Below are 21,057 nucleotides of genomic sequence, written 5' to 3' on the forward strand. Positions count from 1 at the left end.
CTTGTAAAGTTCGTCGTTTGCAGTTGTTCCCCATGGAATAAACTCTGACACACTATGCCCTCGAAATCGCAAAAAAAAAGAGAGCGTGGCTGTGACATATGATTTTAACTGTTGTGTCTTATTGGGGCGAGGAAATTCGCTGGTTTTTCATTGGGTACTCTGAGTTTTCGTCTCATGGTCATACCCGAAGACCCACGTTTCATCTTCAGTAACACAGTCGAACATGAAAGCCTGATCTGAATGAAGGTGATTCTTCTACTCCATGCTAACTGACACGCGGTTTTCCTTCTGTTCATCTGCGAACAAATTTTGCATTGAATCGTCTCATTTGCAGATGATCGCTTAAAATGCTTTGCACGAACCCGTACGAGATGTTACGTTCTTTGGTAGCTTTCGAATAGCTATTCGCCTGTTTGAACGAACTATTTTTGGCACTTCGGCATGTTTTCTTCTATTTTTGAGGTTAATGGGTGACCTGAACGTTGTTCGCCTTCTACCGACTTATTTTCGCTATTAAATCGCTCATACAACTTGTAAATAGACTTCAGAGTTAGAATATTATCGCCGTATGTTAATGTCAACATTTTATGAATATCTTTGGCACTTTTTGCAACTTGAAACAGAACTTAATGTCCACGCATTGCTCGAAATCCATGATGCGCAACAGACGCGATAAACACAATCTTACACTAGCCTCTCCATACGCTGATGGACGTGCCACAACATATTCCAACTTAACGCTGCCTGTCTCAACAGATCAGGCTATCGAACAAATTGCATTAAATGGTTGTAGCGTCAGCATTTGTTACTAAAACAAATTCATTCACAGTATTTTTGAATCATCTCTCGCCGCGCGGGATTAGCCGAGCGGCCTGAGGCGCTGCAGTCATGGACTATGCGGCTGGTCCCAGCGGAGGTTCGAGTCTTCCCTCGGGCATGGGTGTGTGTGTTTGTCCTTAGGATAATTTAGGTTAAGTAGCGTGTAAACTTAGGGACTGATGACCTTAGCAGTTACGTCCCATAACATTTCACACACCTTTGAACATTTTGAATCACCTCTCATATCAACACAGCAAGCGTTGGCGGTGGGTTATACACAGTGCCTGTGACTACTTTGAAGGTCAGCAAAACTTTCAAACATGTATCTGTTTTGTATAAGTTGTAAATAAGAGGGAGGACCGAAAAGTAACGCACAATATTTTCCTCCCCTGGTACTGCAGCTGGAACGTTGAAATTTCACGGCGATGTAATTTGAAGTTTTGCGTTACAGAGGGTGTTTTGTTTTCATGTGCAGCTCTAGCGAGAGAAGCCTGAACTACGAAACAAATATGGCACACATGTTGCTGTCATCAACTTGTGAAGAGCAGCGAAATGTAGTTAGAAATTTGAGGTGCAAAAGGCATGAACCTGGTGAAACTCACACGGACATGCCTAGCGTGTATGGGGACGACTTCCTGCATCGTAGCAATCTCTCCACATGGTGTGCATTCCTCCAAGAGGGTCGTGTGACGCTCCTGGAGACCGGTAGCAGCTGCAACCCCACAGAATGTCGAAGTCATTGAGGCAGCAATTTTGAACGACTGACGTGTGTAACTGCAAACGTTATCGTAACAGTTCAACATTTCCTATTGTGCAGTATGCCATATTATTCATCACACACTGAAATTTCGTAAGGTTAGTGCTCGCTGGGTACCTAAAAACGTGACGGACAACCACAAGTGTCCACGAATGATGACAAGCTTGGCTCATTTAAAGCGTTACACTGCAGAGGGTCACGACTTTCTGAAAGAAATCGTCACTGACGATGATTCGTGGACGTACCGCTACACGCCCAAAACCGAGCAGGCCTCTATGGAGTGAAAATATGTTGATTCTCCACTGTGAAAAAAATCCAAAGTGACCAATACTAGAAAAGTGCTTTTGACAGTGTCCTGGGATATGAATGGTGTGTTATTTGTGGAATTTCCTGAGCATGGGACCACTGTGAATAGTGCAGCCTGCACTAAAACTTCGGCTAAGTTGCATCTTGCCCTTGACAAACGCCAAAACACTAATACTGACCGTGTCAAACTTCGTATGAAAATGCTCTCCCCCAAGTTGCTGTCCTGTCCTTGAGAAAGTCTCCAGATGTGTGTGGGAGGTGCTCCAATATCCACGGTACAGTCTGGACCTTGCACGGTTGGACTTCCATCTTTTGGTCCTATGAAGAAATTCCCGGCAGGCCAACGCTTTGCGACAGATGCAGAAGTGAAATCAGCAGTCAGCAGATGACTATACTCCAGCCAAATGGACCTCTACGAACAGTCTACATTGAAACTGATACCCATTGAAACTGATACCCATTGAAACTGATACCACAATGGGCCACTGCGTATTAAGCAAATGCGGGGCCCGTAGCAAATTGTGACGGGGGCCCTTGGTTTGTTTAGGTCTTATGGTTTAGGATATAAAATAAAACAAGATCGTTACAAATAAACTTTTCTCGATTTAATTTCGGAAAATTTAGAAATAATACAAGTTAGAACAATGTCTCTGAGCAAATCGTATTCAATGTTCATTATACTGAGGTCATTTAGAGGTTCCTGTCCCATCGCATTTCTTAATTCACTTTTAATGCGCTTTAACGTTTAGGAAGACCGTTCTCCACTGCAGTTGGTGACCAAAATAAGTAAATGCGTAAGGCTATTTCTACATTTGTAGTTCCAAAGCTTCGTTCTTTTTCCTGTCAATGGCAGTAGCGATATCCGTTTTCAGCAGCACAGCGAACTGTACCAGTTAGTCGCCTAGCGATTCTTTTAAATCATCTGGGTAAGCATTCACGATACTAAGAGTTCTTTTCAAGATATCTTCTGCTGTAAGAGATTTTAAGTCCCATAATATCCCAGAACATTAGTCAGATGATAGTATTTTTCCATGCGTTTAGCTAATGCAGCCAGTACACTATCAATTATCACAATAAACACCCGAATTTCAAAGTGTTCTCCAGGTGTTTGATTTTCTACAACTTCATCGAGTGTAGTTGACCTACTATTTCGCTAGTTTCTTCTTGACGCTTGACGTTTCTTGCTGATATTCTTCGCAGCTAGTCGGGGATTTGCCTTTTTCCTCAACTTCTGAAAATGTGAACCTCATTGCTTGGATACATTCATGTAACGATTTATAAAATGCATATCCGGTGCTCAGATCTTGATCAGATGACTGCAGCTACACGCTAGTCGCTTCTGTTCCATGCGACACACATTATTCCTGCTTCCAACTTACTCATTTTCAAAACCAGTCCACAAACCTCATTGCGGAACTCCTTTTGATGCATAATAGTAGATATGTCGTTCAAAACTTGTTTGATTGTATGAAAACCAGATAAAAGCGCGTTTGTAGCATCAGCTCTGGCCGACTACCTAGTGTCCGATAACCTTTTCAAAATCGGAATTTTAGTACTATCATTTTTCAGTGCTTTCAAAAGAAGGCCCCATCGACAACTAGAAGTGAAACAAAATGTATAGAGGCTTTTAAGGAAATCAAAGAAAATTGATGCTTCTGCACAACATTCTGCAGCACACTTGGCGACCAAATTTATCGGATGTGAAAAACAGGGAATACATGCAGCGTACTTAATTCGTACTTCTAAGCCGGTGTACCTGCCACTCATGTTACTGGCACAATCTGTGATATTAGTGCCATTCTCTGTTAAAAAAGAAAGTAAGCTCTGGGAGAGTTGTTCAGCAGTATGACCTTCCATATCCAAAAGATTCACAAATCTTTTCATTGGTCCGGATGGTAGGACATAGCGTACTATCAGAGTCAGTTGATCTAAGTGAGATATATCAGGAGTAGAATCCAGTGAGACTGAAAAGTATTTGAATCTCTTAATTTCGCAAATAATATTATCCAGCATGTCTGATACAATTAGATCAATTAGATGAATTAATTCCCCGCGCATTGTTTTTGACAAATACGACGTATGTCCCTTTCCTTTATTTGCATGTATACGTGTATGTCGGCCAAAAACGCATCAAATTTGACTAGTAATTCTAATAACCCTAAATAATTTCCATTGTGATGTGAACCAACAATTTCTTCACTACCCTCACTCAGCTAAAAGACTTATAGCTGCAACAATTTGTTCTAAGAGTGTTCGCCAATACTTTTGTTCGCTCTCAATTTGGCTTACAAGTTGAGAATCGACACGTGCATCCTCGTTTTTTTAGAACAGAGAAATTATCGCTTTTGTATGCGAACTGCTCTCTTCATGTCTCTTCAGCAAAATGTTTGCATTCTTCCATTCATCTAATCCGTCTTTCGTAAACCGTATCGAACCGTCAGAATCTGCCACTCTGCAAACAAAACAGAACAGTCGACCTTTGCTTTCTGAATAGCACAACCAATCTCTCATGTAAGTTTTATTCGTTAGTTTATGTGTGAAGAACGAGTTTCTACAGAATCTTATATTTTCATTGAAGACAAAAAACTACTGTTCATATGCTGAACTTTACTACTTCCTTTCATAATCCAATAATCTCTGTCAAAGTTGTTTGGCCACTCCCCAATATCGTTAGAATACATTTTACCTTCACTTTGTGTTCCACTTGCACAAGATGCATTAACATCAGAAGCCTGTAACTTTTTTCGACTTGAAACTTCCTGGCAGATTAAAACTGTGTGCCGGACCGAGACTCGAACTCGGGACCTTTGCCTTTCGCGGGCAAGTGCTCTACCATCTGAGCTACCGAAGCACGTCTCACGCCCGGTCTCACAGCTTTACTTCTGCCAGTATCTCGTCTCCTACCTTTCGACTTCTCTTTGTCTTGAAGATGAAGTCTCTGGCCCGATAGGACTTCCTATGCTTTTCACTTCAGTTTGGCTTGGAGACGATATGGCTGATCTGGGAACACTTGCCGTCTGTTCAGCTGCTGTATCACTTGTGGAAAACGTAACAACATAGGAAAAAGTTGCATATTTTGATGAATCTTCTGTAGTATAACTATCATCCTTACAATCAACCACAACTTTTGTATTTTGTACTTCATTTTCTGTAAATTCGGCAAAATAATTCTGAACATTAAAAAACTTAATGTACGTGTTTTAGATATAACAGCATGAGTCATTCTTTCCTTTTCATCTCTTGCTTTACGCTTTGCACTTCCAGAAGCATTGTGGCGTCCATTATCTCTCTGTCTGCTGCTCATGGTCGTTAGCTCGATCTGTGCTGAAGGGAAAATAAGTTACAAACCAAATGGAGCACTACTATTTAACAGGATTGCGTAAAGTGTAAATATCATAAATAATATACGTCCATTTTCTACAGAAGCGCCGGCCGCGGTGGTCGAGCGGTTCTAGGCGCTTCAGTCCGAAACCACGCGGCTGCTGCGGCCGCACGTTCGAATCCTGCCTCGGGCATGGATATGTGAGATGTCCTTAGTTTAGTTAGGTTTAAGTAGTTCTAAGTCTAGGGGAATGATGGCCTCAGATGAAAAGTCCAGTAGTGCTCAGAGCCATTTGAACCATTATTTTCTGTAGAAGCTAGTGCCAGTTGACTGCGCAAATGCTAAACTATATTACGAGAGTTTTTCACCCATAGAGCTTTTGCGAATGATACGTGCCATGCAAGCAGAAGCGAGAGTCTGCTCACTAGCACTATACGAGAGTAAAGCGAAACCGATAGTCGCCTTCCAAGAGTTTAGACCACTACAGCTTCCCGCCTATCGAGATCTATTGAATCTCCGCCCACAAAAATTATGCAGGAAGAAGAAAAAATCGAGTTGAGAGTGAGCTCAGCTGTTATCTACCCATCAATACAAACTCTCGCACGTCTTTAAATTATTCACAATTAGCGCTCTCGACAAAACTTCATCTACTTGGCTTCATATTTTAAGCAAAGCACGCTGGTAAAATGTCGGTTCCCAGAAACGACGTAGCTTGAGAATGTGGGCCATATAATGAAAGTATGCAGTCGAGACCTGACTGTATTCGTGCGCACTGGTTGTTCGTCACTAGCTCTGCCACATTGCAGCGATTTTCAGCCTAAGCGCGAAGTACATAGGTAACCTCGACTTAACGGTTACCCACGAGCTACAGCGCGGCAGCTCCTAGATTTGAATGGAAAGACGGTTAAATTGAAATGGCTGAATGTAAAATAGTGCGAGCTAGTAAAGACATGACTGACTAAAATCATTATTTTAAGGCTACTTCGCATGCAAAGGGAAGTATATGGGCTTCTCTCTGTGCTCTAATTTAATGTTCCAGTTTCGTTGCAGATATCATAGACAACTTTCCAAATGAAGATGCAAATAATGGACTGGCGTTCGATGCTTCTTTACAACCTCCAATGGTGGTAAGTACAATGGACGGTAAAATGAGAAAGTAAGTGATAATGAAGACATCTGAAGATTTAAAATCATCAGTAACACGTCGAGATGATAGCGAAGGAGTATACGAAACAGTCTCGTCACTTTCTAGAAGACTAAAAATAAAAGAATCTTTCAGCGCCGTTAAGAAGGTTTTTTTATTAATTATTACAACAAAAACGATCTGTAAATTAACAGTAAATATGGTAGAAAGCAATGTACGCATGTGCAAATGTTTTCAAAGGTCAACAAAATCGATCTACGTAAATTTAATATCGTATGCTACAATAACGTGATGGTACACGACGTTAACATATTGAACATTGGGACGTTATAGCCACAATATAAGTGGGACCAATTTTTTAAAAATAATATGTTACGTGGGTATACGTATTCAGTAAGAGCTCCATTGTGGTGCGAAAGGCAACCCATTTTACTACAACAAAAAAACTAAGTACCGGTACGAAACAGTCATATTTACTGTGTGTGAAGAATTTTTCAACGAGACGCTACGTGAGTTTTCCAAAGACAGAATATGTATAATCGTATTTTCATTCTATAAATCACGTATGGTCGTCCTCCTATCAAAAATGGACGAAAGGCGACACACTCGTGCAGTCTGTGCGTCAGTAACACTTCGTACAGCCACACAACATGCCAACGGTATCTGCAAATCGGCACTTGCAGTCGCCTCTGGTTTTACTTTTAAAAGAAGCGACGTGCATACTAGGGGCACGAGATGAGCAGTTTGCTTTACGGGGAGAAAATTTTAGCATACAGGTCTTTTTATAGACAGGGAATACTGACGGATGCCCCGAGAAGACGTGTTTTCTAAAATCATACAAGATTACAGTAGATTTGTTTTCATTGTGTAATAGTTTTCAGGTCACAAAACCTTGTCAATGAATGAGGGACATGGAACTAAAGGGTCTGCCGTCTCCGGAATGACGATAAAACCAGGTGGAAGAAGATTGCCTACTGGTTTAGAGTTGTCACAAGTCTGGCTTTCTTGGGATTTGTCTTCGCATTGACCGCATCCAAGCCTGTCCATTGCGAGGAGGGAATGTCTGAGACAAGCCCGGACTTATTTCTGTCGTCGGAGAAATGAGAACGACTGAAAACAACACATTAATAAACACTCTTTGCTAAAAACTTACTAAATGGTGACAGTTGTGTGCGTAGATTCGTTCAACGGACATTAAAAAAAAGCCAGTGCCACACACACTTAACCGCTCTCCTGTACACGTATGTTTTTCGTCACTTGTCGCGAAATATGATTTTGAGACTGTTTACGTGCTTTATTAGTCTGTAACTGGTGCCAGAGACATCTTTGCTTTGTACATTTTTATACTGCGACGAACTTTTACCCGTGACTTCGTCCGCGCATAAAAGACGCCGGCGCGGGCGGCGGCTCACAAAGCTTTGCCATCCTGCCGGCAAATTTGATTGTTTGCAGCAAGCGTCAGTGTCCATACTTACATGGCAAAATTGCGTCAACTTTGGTTCTATCCAGAGTGTCAAAATGAAACCGGTATCACATTTTAAGTTAGACCTGCAAAAGTACAAAAGAAAATTGCATCCAAATCCGTGCATTAGTTTTTACGTGGTGCGCGTTGTTGTTGTTGTGGTCTTCAGTCCTGAGACTGGTTTGATGCAGCTCTCCATGCTACTCTATCCTGTGCAAGCTTCTTCATCTCCCAGTACCTACTGCAACCTACATCCTTCTGAATCTGCTTAGTGTACTCATCTCTTGGTCTCCCTCTACGATTTTTACCCTCCACGCTGCCCTCCAATGCTAAATTTGTGATCCCTTGATGCCTCAAAACATGTCCTACCAACCGATGCCTTCTTCTAGTCAAGTTGTTCCTCAAACTTCTCTTCTCCCCAATCCTATTCAATACCTCCTCATTAGTTACGTGATCTACCCACCTTATCTTCAGCATTCTTCTGTAGCACCATATTTCGAAAGCTTCTATTCGATTCTTGTCCAAACTGGTTATCGTCCATGTTTCACTTCCATACATGGCTACACTCCATACGTACGGACACAAAAATTCTATAAATAATTCTTTCCCCTCCCTTCGCTAGTCGTTATAAAAAGCACCCTCATATTCAGTTTTCTTAAATATCTCCTACGCACAGGCATCAAGTTGCAATTTTATTATATGTGATACGCTATATGTAGGAAAGCTATGTCCAATATTTAATGATTTTCGCTGCGAATGTCTTGAATAGCTGGGTGGACGTCACTGCAGATCACCATCCTTTGAAAAGTTGTTAGAGGTACCGTCAATGGAACACTTGCTTTGAATTCTAAAACTGACAAAGAAAAAAATAAAATATGATCGTATGGCATTGTTGGCCGGGAGGCCCCATTCGGGGGAGTTCGGCCGCCGTATTGCAAGTCCTTTTTAGGTGACGGCACGTCGGCGACTTGCGAGTCAGTGATAATGAAGGACACACAACACCCAGCCCGGTGCCGGGAATCTAACCCAGGCCCCCTGGGTGGTAGGCGGTAACGCTACCGCTACGCTACGGAGGCGGACATAAAACTGACAATATTAATGTGAAGTGCAGATGCAAGAGCTACATCATTCGTCAGTGATACGTATTTGTAAATTGAAAATTATTGACCTGTTATTAAAATAATTCTTTAACCAGTTAGCTGTGTTCGTGCTTCACGCTTTACCACTAAGTGGATACAGTGGAGTGGGGTACTGCAACGTGCTAATGCTTAATATGTACGTCACAGATGGTCAGAGCTGCGCACAATCAAAATTATTGCTGAAATTTTGACGCAAAATCGATTGCAAGGTTGTTATTTCGCCAGTGTCTTATTTTCCTCTTTAAAATATGACTTCAAGACGATGACGTTCCATTGTGGTATTAAAAACTCTCAAATATATACCAGTACTAAGGGTGAACAAATTGTGAGCGCTAAATAAATGTCTACTCTATTCGAAATCATCTAAATAAAGACTACAGTGTTTTATGATGATATCAAACACAAATAGCTGATTCGTACATAGTTACATACCAAGAGCTAACATACTTTTTAATTGTTTAAACTTCGTGGTTTATATAAACAAACAATAATCGCTGTTGCCCACGTCGACACTCTGGCGCTTTTACAATTCTAATTGTTGTTCTGTGTGGCGTTGGTTGCATGCAAGGGGTTTGTTGCATGAATTAAATGTCTCTAAGAAGCTGTTGCTGCCCATCCGATACACTGATTATCCTGTTCTTCATCGTGACGCCAGAAATATTATTAATCAGTTGGTAGAATGTTGCGAACTTAACCAAATGGCGCGATAATTCACGTTTTTCACTAGTCTACTTGCAACAAATAAATGCTATACTTGAAATGACTGTAAAAAAAATCCCTCTAATTTGACAAGAGTTTTCGCGCCAGGTGCGAGGCCCATAGCATTTGCTAACTCCTGCTGCATGGCTAATCCGGCACTGGTAGGAGACACGGGGTGATAACGTTACTGACTATGTAGAGAAGTATGTAAAAGAGTAAGCTCATTTGCGATTTTTTGTTTTGTTACTTATTAAACTTTTTGGTAATAAAACTATTGTGCGTTACTTTCCGATCTTCCTTCCTAAATAGTTGCTAATATTGAAGTTCCTACCCTTGTAAATACATAATTATCGTACTTTCTTTGAACTGTTACACTGATACGCTAATCGTTTGCATATCCAAGAATGTAGTACACTTCACGACAATATGATGTTTGTTGATGCCGCCTTCCTGGTGTTGCAGTTTTAATTGTCAGCAGTGTACCTTCCTGAGCCGCGCCGAATATATCTCTTGGTATGTGCAGTGCCACCCCTGGCAGGCAAGTTCTACGCGCCGGATGAAGGTACCAAACAGGTGGACCCTGCGTTCATTGCCATGATCGAAGAAGGGAGCCGCAAGGGGCCCAAGGACAAGTGGGATGCGCCGCAGACCGGAAATCAGTGGTAAGGTTCAAAGACGTCTGTCTAGACAGGAACCGGTACCTCTAGGTTAATTGTTCAGCTACTACAGACCTCCTTAGCAGAGGTCGCTAACTTATATTTTTGTTGTAGCATTCAACTCACAGGTAGTCGACTTGAATACAATATACGAGGGCGGTTCAGAAAGTAACCTCCGATTGGTCACAGTGCGGGTTGTGGGGGGAGTAGCGACGCCATCTGTGCGTTCACGCACTCAACAGGTCAGTCGGCATCAAGCCGTGGTCGAGTGAACGTCGTACCTGCGCTAGTTTAGTTTTTGTGGCAGTTTGAAATGTGTGCTGCAATAGAAAACCCCGCCAAATGTGAAGTGCGTGCTGTCATAAGGTTTTTTACAGCCAAAGGATATTCTGCAGCAGCTATTCATCGTGAGCTTTGTGCCGTGTACGGACCAAGAGTTATGAGTGAAGGAGTTGTCCATGAATGGGTACGTTTATTTAAAAGTGGACGAGAAAACGTTCATGATGAAGAGAGGAGTGGTAGACCATCATTGGTGACTGACGAACTCGTTCAGACAGCTGATGCAAAAGTTCGTGAAAATCGACGTTTCTCAATGTCGGAGTTGTCTACTGGTTTTCCACAGATTTCTAAGACTCTCTTGTACGAGATAGTGACAGCAAGATTGGGTTACCGTAAGTTCTGTGCACGATGGGTGCCCAAAATTCTTATCGACCACCACAAAACTCTAAGAATGGCCTCTGCATTAGACTTTCTGTCACGTTATGAGGACGAAGGAGAACCATTGTTATACAGAATCGTGACCATTGACGAAACCTGGATTAAGTACGTGAACCCTGAGACAAAAGAACAATCAAAGATGTGGGCACATTCAAATTCGCCTACCAAACCAAGAAAAGCCTCGCAAGATTTTTCTGCCAGAAAACTGATGGCAACGGTGTTTTGGGATGCCAAAGGGGTGTTGTTGGTTGAATTCATGGAACGTGGTACGACCATTAATCAAGACGTGTACTGTGAAACAATAAAAAAGTTACGACGGGCTATACAGAACAAACGCCGTGGTATGCTGACTTCCGGTATCGTTTTTTTGCACGATAACGCCCGTCCTCACTCTGCTCACAGAACAACGGCCCTTCTTGAGTTTTTCAAGTGGGACGTTATCAACCATCCACCTTACAGCCCAGACCTGGCGCCAAGTGATTATCACCTCTTCATGGATTTGAAGAAATGGCTCGGGTCACAGCGGTTTGATGACGACGAAGAGCTCAAAGATGCGGTCACAGGCTGGCTCCAGGCACAAGCGGGTGATTTTTATGCAGAAGGAATTTCAAAGCTTGTGAAGAGATACGATAAGTGCCTCAATCGCTATGGAGACTATGTAGAAAAATAGTGCAAAGATGTAGTTGTAAGATGTACATATTAAAATATTTTTATTTAACTTGGTGTATTTTTTTAAATCAACCGGAGGTTACTTTCTGAACGGCCCTCGTATTTCCCCCCTCGGTTTACACTGATGCGACAAAACTCGTAGGATACCGATATGCAGGTATACAGATGGCGGTTCACAAGGTATAAAAGGGCAGTGAATTGGCGGAGCTGTCATTTGTACTCAGGCGATTCATTTGAATAGGTTTCAGACGGAATTATTGCCGCACGACGGGAACTAACAGACTTCGAACGCGGAATTGTAGTTGGAGCTAGACGCATGGGGCATTACATTTCGGAAATCGGTAGGTTATTCAATATTCCGAGATGCATAGTCTCAAGAATGTGACAAAAATACCAAATTTCAGGCACTGCCTTTCGCCATGGACAACACAGTGGTCTCCGACAGTCACTTAACAACCGGGAGCAATGGCGTTTGCGTAGACAGATAAGCAACACTGCATGAAATAACGACGAACGTATCCGTTAAGAAGTGGGGCAAAATTTGACGTTAATCGGCTGTGGAAACAGACGACCCATGCGAGTGCCTTTGCTAACAGCATGACATCGCCTGGAGTGCCTGTCCTGCGTGAATCGGTTGAAACCTAGACGACTGGATAACCATGGTCCGGTCAGATGAGTCCTGATTTCACTTGGTAAGAGCTAATGGTAGGGTTCGAGAGTGGCGCAGACCCCACCAAGCCATGGACCCGAGTTGTCAACAAGCCACTGTGCAAGCTGGTGGTGGCTCAGTAATGGTGTGGGCTGTGTTTACATGGAGTGGACTGGGTCCTCTGGACCAACTGAACCGATCGTGGCTGGAAATGGTTATCTTCGGCTACCTGGAGACCATATGCAACCATTCATTGGCTTCATGTTCCCTAACAACGACGTGCCATGTCACCAGGCCACAATTGTTCACGACTGGTTAGAAGAAAATTCTAGACAATTCGACTGAATGATTTGGTCACACAGATCTCCCGAAATGAATCCCATCAAACATTTATGGGACGTAATCGAGAGATCAGTTCGTGCACAAAATCCTGCACCAGCAACACTTACGCAATTGTGGATTGCTATAGAGGCAGGAAGGCTCAGTATTCCTGCAGGATACTTCTAACGACTTGTTGAGTCCATGTCACATGAGTTGCTTCACTATGCTAGGGAAAAGAAGAGGTGTCCCATGACTTTTGTCATCTCAGTGTATACTGTATCGACTTAATTTTCTGAAATTTTAATTAATATTTGGGATTACGGTTATTAATGTTAATGCACGAAATTCCCATATATGGGCTAGTGGCTAGAGCGGCAGTTGTAAAGTTTGTAATTAACGTGCAACTAGAATCAGAAAATAAAGAATAGCAGCTAAATGTAACACACACGTGATTATGACCTACCAACTCTTCATGGTCCTCATTATCGTCACTTTTCTTAAGCACATTCTGTAGGAGGTATCCTACGACTTTTACCACTTCAGTGTATGGCCGGCTGTGTTGGAGTCGCGGTCGAGTTTAGGTTTGTTTTGCGCACCTACGTCACAGCCGACAGCCAGTTACCATTCAGTAGCGTTCTGAACGCTCTGCAGTGAATATCTTAGCAGTTGCGAACATTAAACGTGATCGTAGCGAGTTATTTAGTGACTTTTTTGTTCCATTTGTTGCTAGCTGTCATCGTTGATGTTGGTGGTAAACGACATATGCCACATGAACAAGCGAGAGCATAATTAGTAGGGTACCTACACTCCTGGAAATTGAAATAAGAACACCGTGAATTCATTGTCCTAGGAAGGGGAAACTTTATTGACACATTCCGATGGTCAGATACATCACATGATCACACTGACAGAACCACAGGCACATAGACACAGGCAACAAAGCATGCACAATGTCGGCACTAGTACAGTGTATATCCACCTTTCGCAGCAATGCAGGCTGCTATTCTCCCATGGAGACGATCGTAGAGATGCTGGATGTAGTCCTGTGGAACGGCTTGCCATGCCATTTCCACCTGGCGCCTCAGTTGGACCAGCGTTCGTGCTGGACGTGCAGACCGCGTGAGACGACGCTTCATCCAGTCCCAAACATGCTCAATGGGGGACAGATCCGGAGATCTTGCTGGCCAGGGTAGTTGACTTACACCTTCTAGAGCACGTTGGGTGGCACGGGATACATGCGGACGTGCATTGTCCTGTTGGAACAGCAAGTTCCGTTGCCGGTCTAGGAATGGTAGAACGATGGGTTCGATGACGGTTTGGATGTACCGTGCACTATTCAGTGTCCCCTCGACGATCACCAGTGGTGTACGGCCAGTGTAGGAGATCGCTCCCCGCACCATGATGCCGGGTGTTGGCCCTGTGTGCCTCGGTCGTATGCAGTCCTAATTGTGGCGCTCACCTGCACGGCGCCAAACACGCATACGACCATCATTGGCACCAAGGCAGAAGCGACTCTCATCGCTGAAGACGACACGTCTCCATTCGTCCCTCCATTCACGCCTGTCGCGACACCACTGGAGGCGGGCTGCACGATGTTGGGACGTGAGCGGAAGACGGCCTAACGGTGTGCGGGACCGTAGCCCAGCTTCATGGAGACGGCTGCGAATGGTCCTCGCCGATACCCCAGGACCAACAGTGTCCCTAATTTGCTGGGAAGTGGCGGTGCGGTCCCCTACGGCACTGCGTAGGATCCTACGGTCTTGGCGTGCATCCGTGCGTCGCTGCGGTCCGGTCCCAGGTCGACGGGCACGTGCACCTTCCGCCGACCACTGGCGACAACATCGATGTACTGTGGAGACCTCACGCCCCACGTGTTGAGCAATTCGGCGGTACGTCCACCCGGCCTCCCGCATGCCCACTATACGCCCTCGTTCAAAGTCCGTCAACTGCACATACGGTTCACGTCCACGCTGTCGCGGCATGCTACCAGTGTTAAAGACTGCGATGGAGCTCCGTATGCCACGGCAAACTGGCTGACACTGACGGCGGCGGTGCACAAATGCTGCGCAGCTAGCGCCATTCGACGGCCAACACCGCGGTTCCTGGTGTGTCCGCTGTGCCGAGCGTGTGATCATTGCTTGTACAGCCCTCTCGCAGTGTCCGGAGCAAGTATGGTGGGTCTGACACACCGGTGTCAATGTGTTCTTTTTTCCATTTCCAGGAGTGTATTTGCATCAAGTACAAAGCACATTTATCCGGTGTACAGCAACTGTCGCTTGGAACAGGCAACAGTGCAACCGCTCGTCTGTGCTCTGACTTGCGCGAAACGCTGTTGTTCGTGAGTCAGACTATAGTTGAGGAAAGGTGGTGGTTCAAAGCTCCTGATCACAAATCTCTCCACAGTGTCTCATGGACTGAGTGACACTGTTAGCTGTATTTACGCAGTAAGTTTTAAATTGGTTATATTCGAGGGAACTGTGTAATTTTACTCTCCACCTTTCACTGATCGTCATCGTCTATGAAATAAACACTACACGTACATGTCTGAATGGAAATTGGTAGCGATACAGTGTATTTCACAATTCATTTTACACTTCTAGAGGTTGTAGAGCGGACTTAGTAGATCAAGTGTTACAGAGGAACTCATGTCTGGAAAGCCGGCCGGTGTGGCCGAGCGGTACTAGGCGCTACAGTCTGGCACCGCGCGACCGCTACTGTCGCAGGTTCGAATCCTGCCTCGGGTATAGATGTGTGTGATGTCCTTAGGTTAGTTAGGTTTAAGTAGTTCTAAGTTCTAGGGGACTGATGACCTCAGACGTTAAGTCCTATAGTGCTCAGAACCATTTGAACCATGCCTAGAAAGGTCTTCAACAACGTTACAGAGCATCAAAGCTATAGACGCCGGCACCTGTAAATGAATGTGTATATATGGTGATCCGGTGATGTTAGCACAAACTTTTGGGGATTATGGAGAAGAATAAATATATCAATTTGAGTGAAGAGACCCTGACTGCGGAACGAAACAGTCGAAAGTTATAAGCGAAAACCGTTCTGATACTTCTGACAGTGGAACACAAGTACTATTACTGCTGTTGTTGAGACTGTAGGGGAGACAGCTTCAGAGGTGGCACTGTGGACTAAAACAAAGAAAAAATGTCTAGTGAACACTCGTTCTAAAATGCATACCTGAGGAGCTATGAGTACTTGTGCATCTTCGCTAGTGTGAAACACATCTTCTCTATTGAACAAGTGCTCATAGCTCTTAAGGTGAGTATTTTAAAGCCCATGTTTACTAGAAGTTTTTTTGTCCGAACTAGCATCTCTAAATGTTTCCTACCCTACAATCTTAGCAACAATATGATCAGTACATGGCCGGCCGCTGTGGCCGAGCGGTTCAAGGCGCTTCAGTCCGGAACCGCTCTGCTGCTACGGTTGCTGGTCCGAATCCTGCCTCGGGCATGGACGTGTGTGATGTCCTTAGGTTAGTTAGGTTTAAGTAGTTCTAAGTCTAGGGGACGGATGACCTCAGATGTCAAGTACCATAGTGTTTAGAGCCATTTGAACCTTTTTTTTTCTTTTTTACCTGTACATGTATTTCACTGTCAGATGTATCAAAACGGTTTTCGCTTGTAACTTTAGACTCGTTCATTTTCGGTACAGGGACTCATGTCTCAAATCCATTCATTTATCCTTCTCCATCATCCTATAAAGTCTGTAACATAATCACAGACTCACCATGTATACACATACATTTACAGGCGCCGACGCCTTTAACTTTTACGCTCAGTAGTGTCGCTGGATGACGTTTCCGGCCATGGGTTCCTATGCAAAACTTGATCTACTAAGTCCCCTCTACAAGCTCTAGAAATGTGTAACATGAATTGTGAAACACCCAGTATATGTAGACGTGGTGTATCATAGCTAGTACTGAAAACTGGCACAGGTAAAAGTATAGGATAACAAAAGCAAAAATGTTCCAAGTAGACATGAGTTCGAAAATGAGCTGTTTGCGAGATAACTTGGAATGTGTGGTTACGAGTCGCCACTGATCTCAGTATGAAGTATTGTCATAGTTCGCACAGGCCGGCCTGAGTGGCCGTGCGGTTATAGGCGCTACAGTCTGGAACCGCGTGACCGCAACGGTCGCAGGTTCGAATCCTGCCTCGGGCATGGATGTGTGTGTTGTCCTTGGTTAGTTAGGTTTAAGTAGTTCTCAGTTCTAGGGGACTTATGACCTCAGCAGTTGAGTCCCATAGTGCTCAGAGCCATTTGAACCATTTGCACCATAGTTCGCACAAACATATTTGAAGCGTAAACTTATAGATTAGATTAAGTCCACGTCTAATCGAGCTCAAATATCGCTCTTGATAGGACAACGATAAATTTTTCTGCTGATGCAAGACTGCCTATACCGCACCAATATGGCCCTAGAATCGAGCAAAGCCTGCTTTTTGTCCTCCAAACATCACATGACCTTATCCCTCTGTATGTTTCTGTCAGGGATCACCACAAAAGAGAACTGTACATCACTCCCATTGATTAGATTGAAGTACTGGGGCAGTGAATTTTACAGTCATGTCACGATTTACACAAGCATGGGATGGTGTTGAAAGAATTGTTACTCACTGCAGAAACTGTCAGTTAACGAGCATTTCGCTCTCATTTAAAGATATGGCCGAAAGAGTCAGCCCTCAGGTATTGTGAAACGGACCCTGTCGTCTAGGACCGTGTGCCACAAAGAGTGCAGATTCATCACGAGACGGGAAATTCACAGGCGTCTATTGTGCTGAATGAGGCCTAAGCGCTGTAGTGTGTGAATGAGACAGACGAGAAGCTACATCGTAGGGAAACCCCATAGAAGCCGTTTGTGGCCAGGGAGATGTAGCAATGTTAAATATGGCGGACCTAAGATCGGCCATAAAGGGAAACATTTATGAAAACTATTTAATTCTGTAGTAACTCAGGGAATGAAACGACAGTAATTTCAATCTACCATCCTTCATAAATTTTCATGGTGATCCCAATAAAACTTGAATATTGATCATATCTATAACAGTTTAGGATTTACTGTTAAAGTGAAATTCACAAGTTTTGTAACAAAGACCTGACTGCTAAAATCTGAACGCTTTGGTCGATCTTAACGGTCGACATTTCATATAGAAGTGCATCATTAAAATGACGACTATTGTAAATATTAACCCTCTAACTTTATTTGTTTAAAATATGTAGTAAATTTAAATTATCACTATTTTCAGTTAAGTATCAGATCATCATTTCCTCCACACAAAACACATTGAACGATGACAGCCTGAAACCTTACTGAATTATTAGGTAATAGAATATTTGTTGTACAGTTTAGTGCATAATAGTTACTTTGGTTCTTTATTTATTTATCAGAAAGCACATTGGTACAAGGCTACTGGCCGTGGCATTCCAGGCTAAGAAGGAAATTGTATTGGTTATATGTAAAAGAATTTAACATTTATTATGTAATGGATATTATTGTTACATTATCTAGAAAGTGAAAGTGGTCAAGCTTTGATTATTTAAATGTGTTACAATTTAAAATAATGTAGAATAAGCTGTAGCGAATCAGATGGACGGCTTCAGGGAAGGGAACTGCCCTAGTCTGTTGAGCGACGATGTTCGGCACGCGGGGGACGCGGCTGGAGAGGGGCAGAGGGACAGTTCTGGTGTAGACACCAAAGGGTACAGTGCTGGTGGAGACGCGAAAGTGGTCGGTCGGTCTTTAGGCGGCTAGGAAGTGAAACGATTTCGCGTTGTGTGGTGTCGCGGGACTTAGTCTCTGAGCAGTGAGCAGCCGCGCGCTTGGTGTGAACTCTAACTTACCGTGAAGATAACGAGGTGGAGTATTGGACTTGTATTTCGCGATGAGGTTGTGAATGATCGAACTGTGTCAAATGGATATGCGCGCGAGTGTAACAGTAACTCCAAATACGACCACTTTCGCTATTAGGTTGCTTTCTGAATAAACATTATTCTAACCACATCGCTGCTGTGTGGCCTACATCATTATGGGTCGTTAATTTATTTCCTGATATTATTATATAACTGTTGTTATATGTTATATTAAAGTTGTATGCTTCATATGACTTCGCAAAGGACCACAAGTGTCTAATTTAGGGCGTCTAATGCGACACGTGCAATGGCACTGAGCACTATGGGACTCAACTGCTGTGGTCATTAGTCCCCTAGAACTTACAACTACTTAAACCTAACTAACCTAAGGACATCACACACACCCATGCCCGAGGCAGGATTCGAACCTGCGACCGTAGCAGCAGCGCGGCTCCGGACTGGAGCGCCTAGAACCGCACGGCCACCGCGGCCGGCACGTGCAGTTCAATCCCTAGACGAGTTTGAGCCGAGACATTTAAACGAAGAGGAACCGCATGTGAGCCTGAACGTCTTTGGGATGTTAGGTCGTAAGACGAGAGCAGTACAGGGTCTTTATGATTTAGTTATAAATAAGTAACCTTTAATTGAGAGAAAGATAAACAATTGATAGAAATATTTGATACAGCGCTGAATGCAATATATCTTCAAGTTTCACTTACAGATGTTCTGTGTGGCTACCTTTTGTAACACGACAAATGTCCCACCTTATATAATTGATTTTATTTTAGTCATCATCCAAAGGATCACACATGTGATATAGGATTTATCATTAGAATATTTACATGTAACACATGATAACAACGCATAACATACTAAACAAGCAAAGCAAATTACATACCCATAGTATATAAATAGAGGACAAAAGCGTAGTACACAAAAAAGACTTGATCGTAACAAACTATATAGGGCATTAACTGCGCCTTACACACTAATATGTTGGGGGAATTTAACCGAATCTTTTAAGTATTGTATAATTTGAAAATAAATTTAAATTCGTTTAAATTGTTGAAAGCAAGTAAAGGTTTCAGTTTGTTATCTGAACAGACATTCATTGACGCTGTAGAAGCATTTATCCATCAGGTATTTTTTTACTTCATGCTTACTTTGTCTTCTAGCTCTTTAATTTGGATGGAAGTACGTTTACAAAATATATTCCTGAGTTGGTCACATTATTCTGAATTCTGGTTTTTGCGGCATAGGTAATGTAGAAGTCTTTACAATGCCTTGTATTGTGCTTATGGCAGCTGTAGTTGGTTTGAAGATTACAGTCATTTTTACTGGCCATTTCCAGCCATTTAAAAAATCAGTCTCCTACCAAACTCTCTAGTCTTTAATGTAGCCCCAATAGCTTTCTAAAGACAGGTCGGTAGACAAAATCGGATGAACCGTGTAGACTTTGGAAATTGGTTGCTGGGCATTACTTGCGTAATTTACAGTCAGACACTAAACTTTAAATTAATGAAGATATTGAAAATCTGATTACACCATCAGAATCATCGTGCAAATAATGGTAATGTACATGTTTCTTTTTAAGGTATCATGATTCCTCCAGCTGTTATTAATCTCTACATGAACTGTGAAATGTCTGCCATTATGGTTTCACAAAGTCCACCATCTTTGGCACTCCCGGCGTACAAATCTCCTTCATCGACACAAAGGACAGTCTTCGACACAGCGTCAACATGGGATTTCCAGCCACGCAGTCGGCCTGGACCTCGCCCCGGCTAATGTTCGGCACCACGCGGTTGCTGACGAACGCCAGCTTGCCGAGTGGCCCGTGCGGCCACGCCAACTCCGAACATAGAATATTTTCAGGGCGCCACAACTCGCCCGTTACCTCCTAATTAGTATTGAAAAATAGATTAATCGTGCATCCAAAGGAGCCAATACCATCCAGTTGGCATTTGCGTGAGTGGTTCTTTCAAAATGAGCCTATGCTCGTGAACAACTAATCTGCGGTCCTTTCAAGAACTGAAGGTAAATAACTTCGTGAATTTGAATAAAAACACGCGCCTTGAGATTGTTGTCTTAAAAAGGTATCATCACTTTGAAAAGGAGCTCTTACCCTCTGAAGAGCCGAACATGTTTCGAATCGGCGTCAATTCCCATCAGAAACTGTCTTCCTCCAAGTCCAACTCCCTAAGCTAGATGACTTCTAATATCAACATAACCAGGTCGGCTTCCATCAGAGTCTAACACCAGAAATAAATATTGTGTCTACCTCCAAACCCGATGCTGGAATGAATACTTGGATAAAACGCTTGCTTCCTTTAACCACCAATACCAGTGTGATTCTTCCACTTCTCTTTCGAACTGCATAATAAAATGCCTAAGCAAAGTGGGGCGTTCAATAAGTGATGCAACACATTTTTTTCCGAAAGCAGGTTGGTTTGTTTCAGAATTACAATGCATCATATCATTACTCAGCCTTTGGACTACAAAACCATATTTTTCAACATAATATCCGTTCAATGCGAC

At 43.1% G+C, this 21,057-nt stretch overlaps 1 protein-coding gene across 1 annotated transcript in view; it reads left to right on the top strand.

The window, feature by feature from the left end:
• Positions 1-21,057, top strand: part of LOC124565480 (protein FAM183A-like) — a 38,272-nt gene that overhangs the window by 9,833 nt on the left and 7,382 nt on the right. Inside the window, exon 2 of the mRNA XM_047131018.1 lies at positions 10,187-10,310. Coding sequence (XP_046986974.1) covers positions 10,187-10,310 — 124 coding nt within the window. The remainder of the gene's footprint in view (positions 1-10,186; positions 10,311-21,057) is intronic.

This window comes from Schistocerca americana, chromosome 1 (genome assembly GCF_021461395.2).
Source record: "Schistocerca americana isolate TAMUIC-IGC-003095 chromosome 1, iqSchAmer2.1, whole genome shotgun sequence".
Classification (NCBI taxonomy): Eukaryota; Metazoa; Arthropoda; class Insecta; order Orthoptera; family Acrididae; genus Schistocerca; species Schistocerca americana.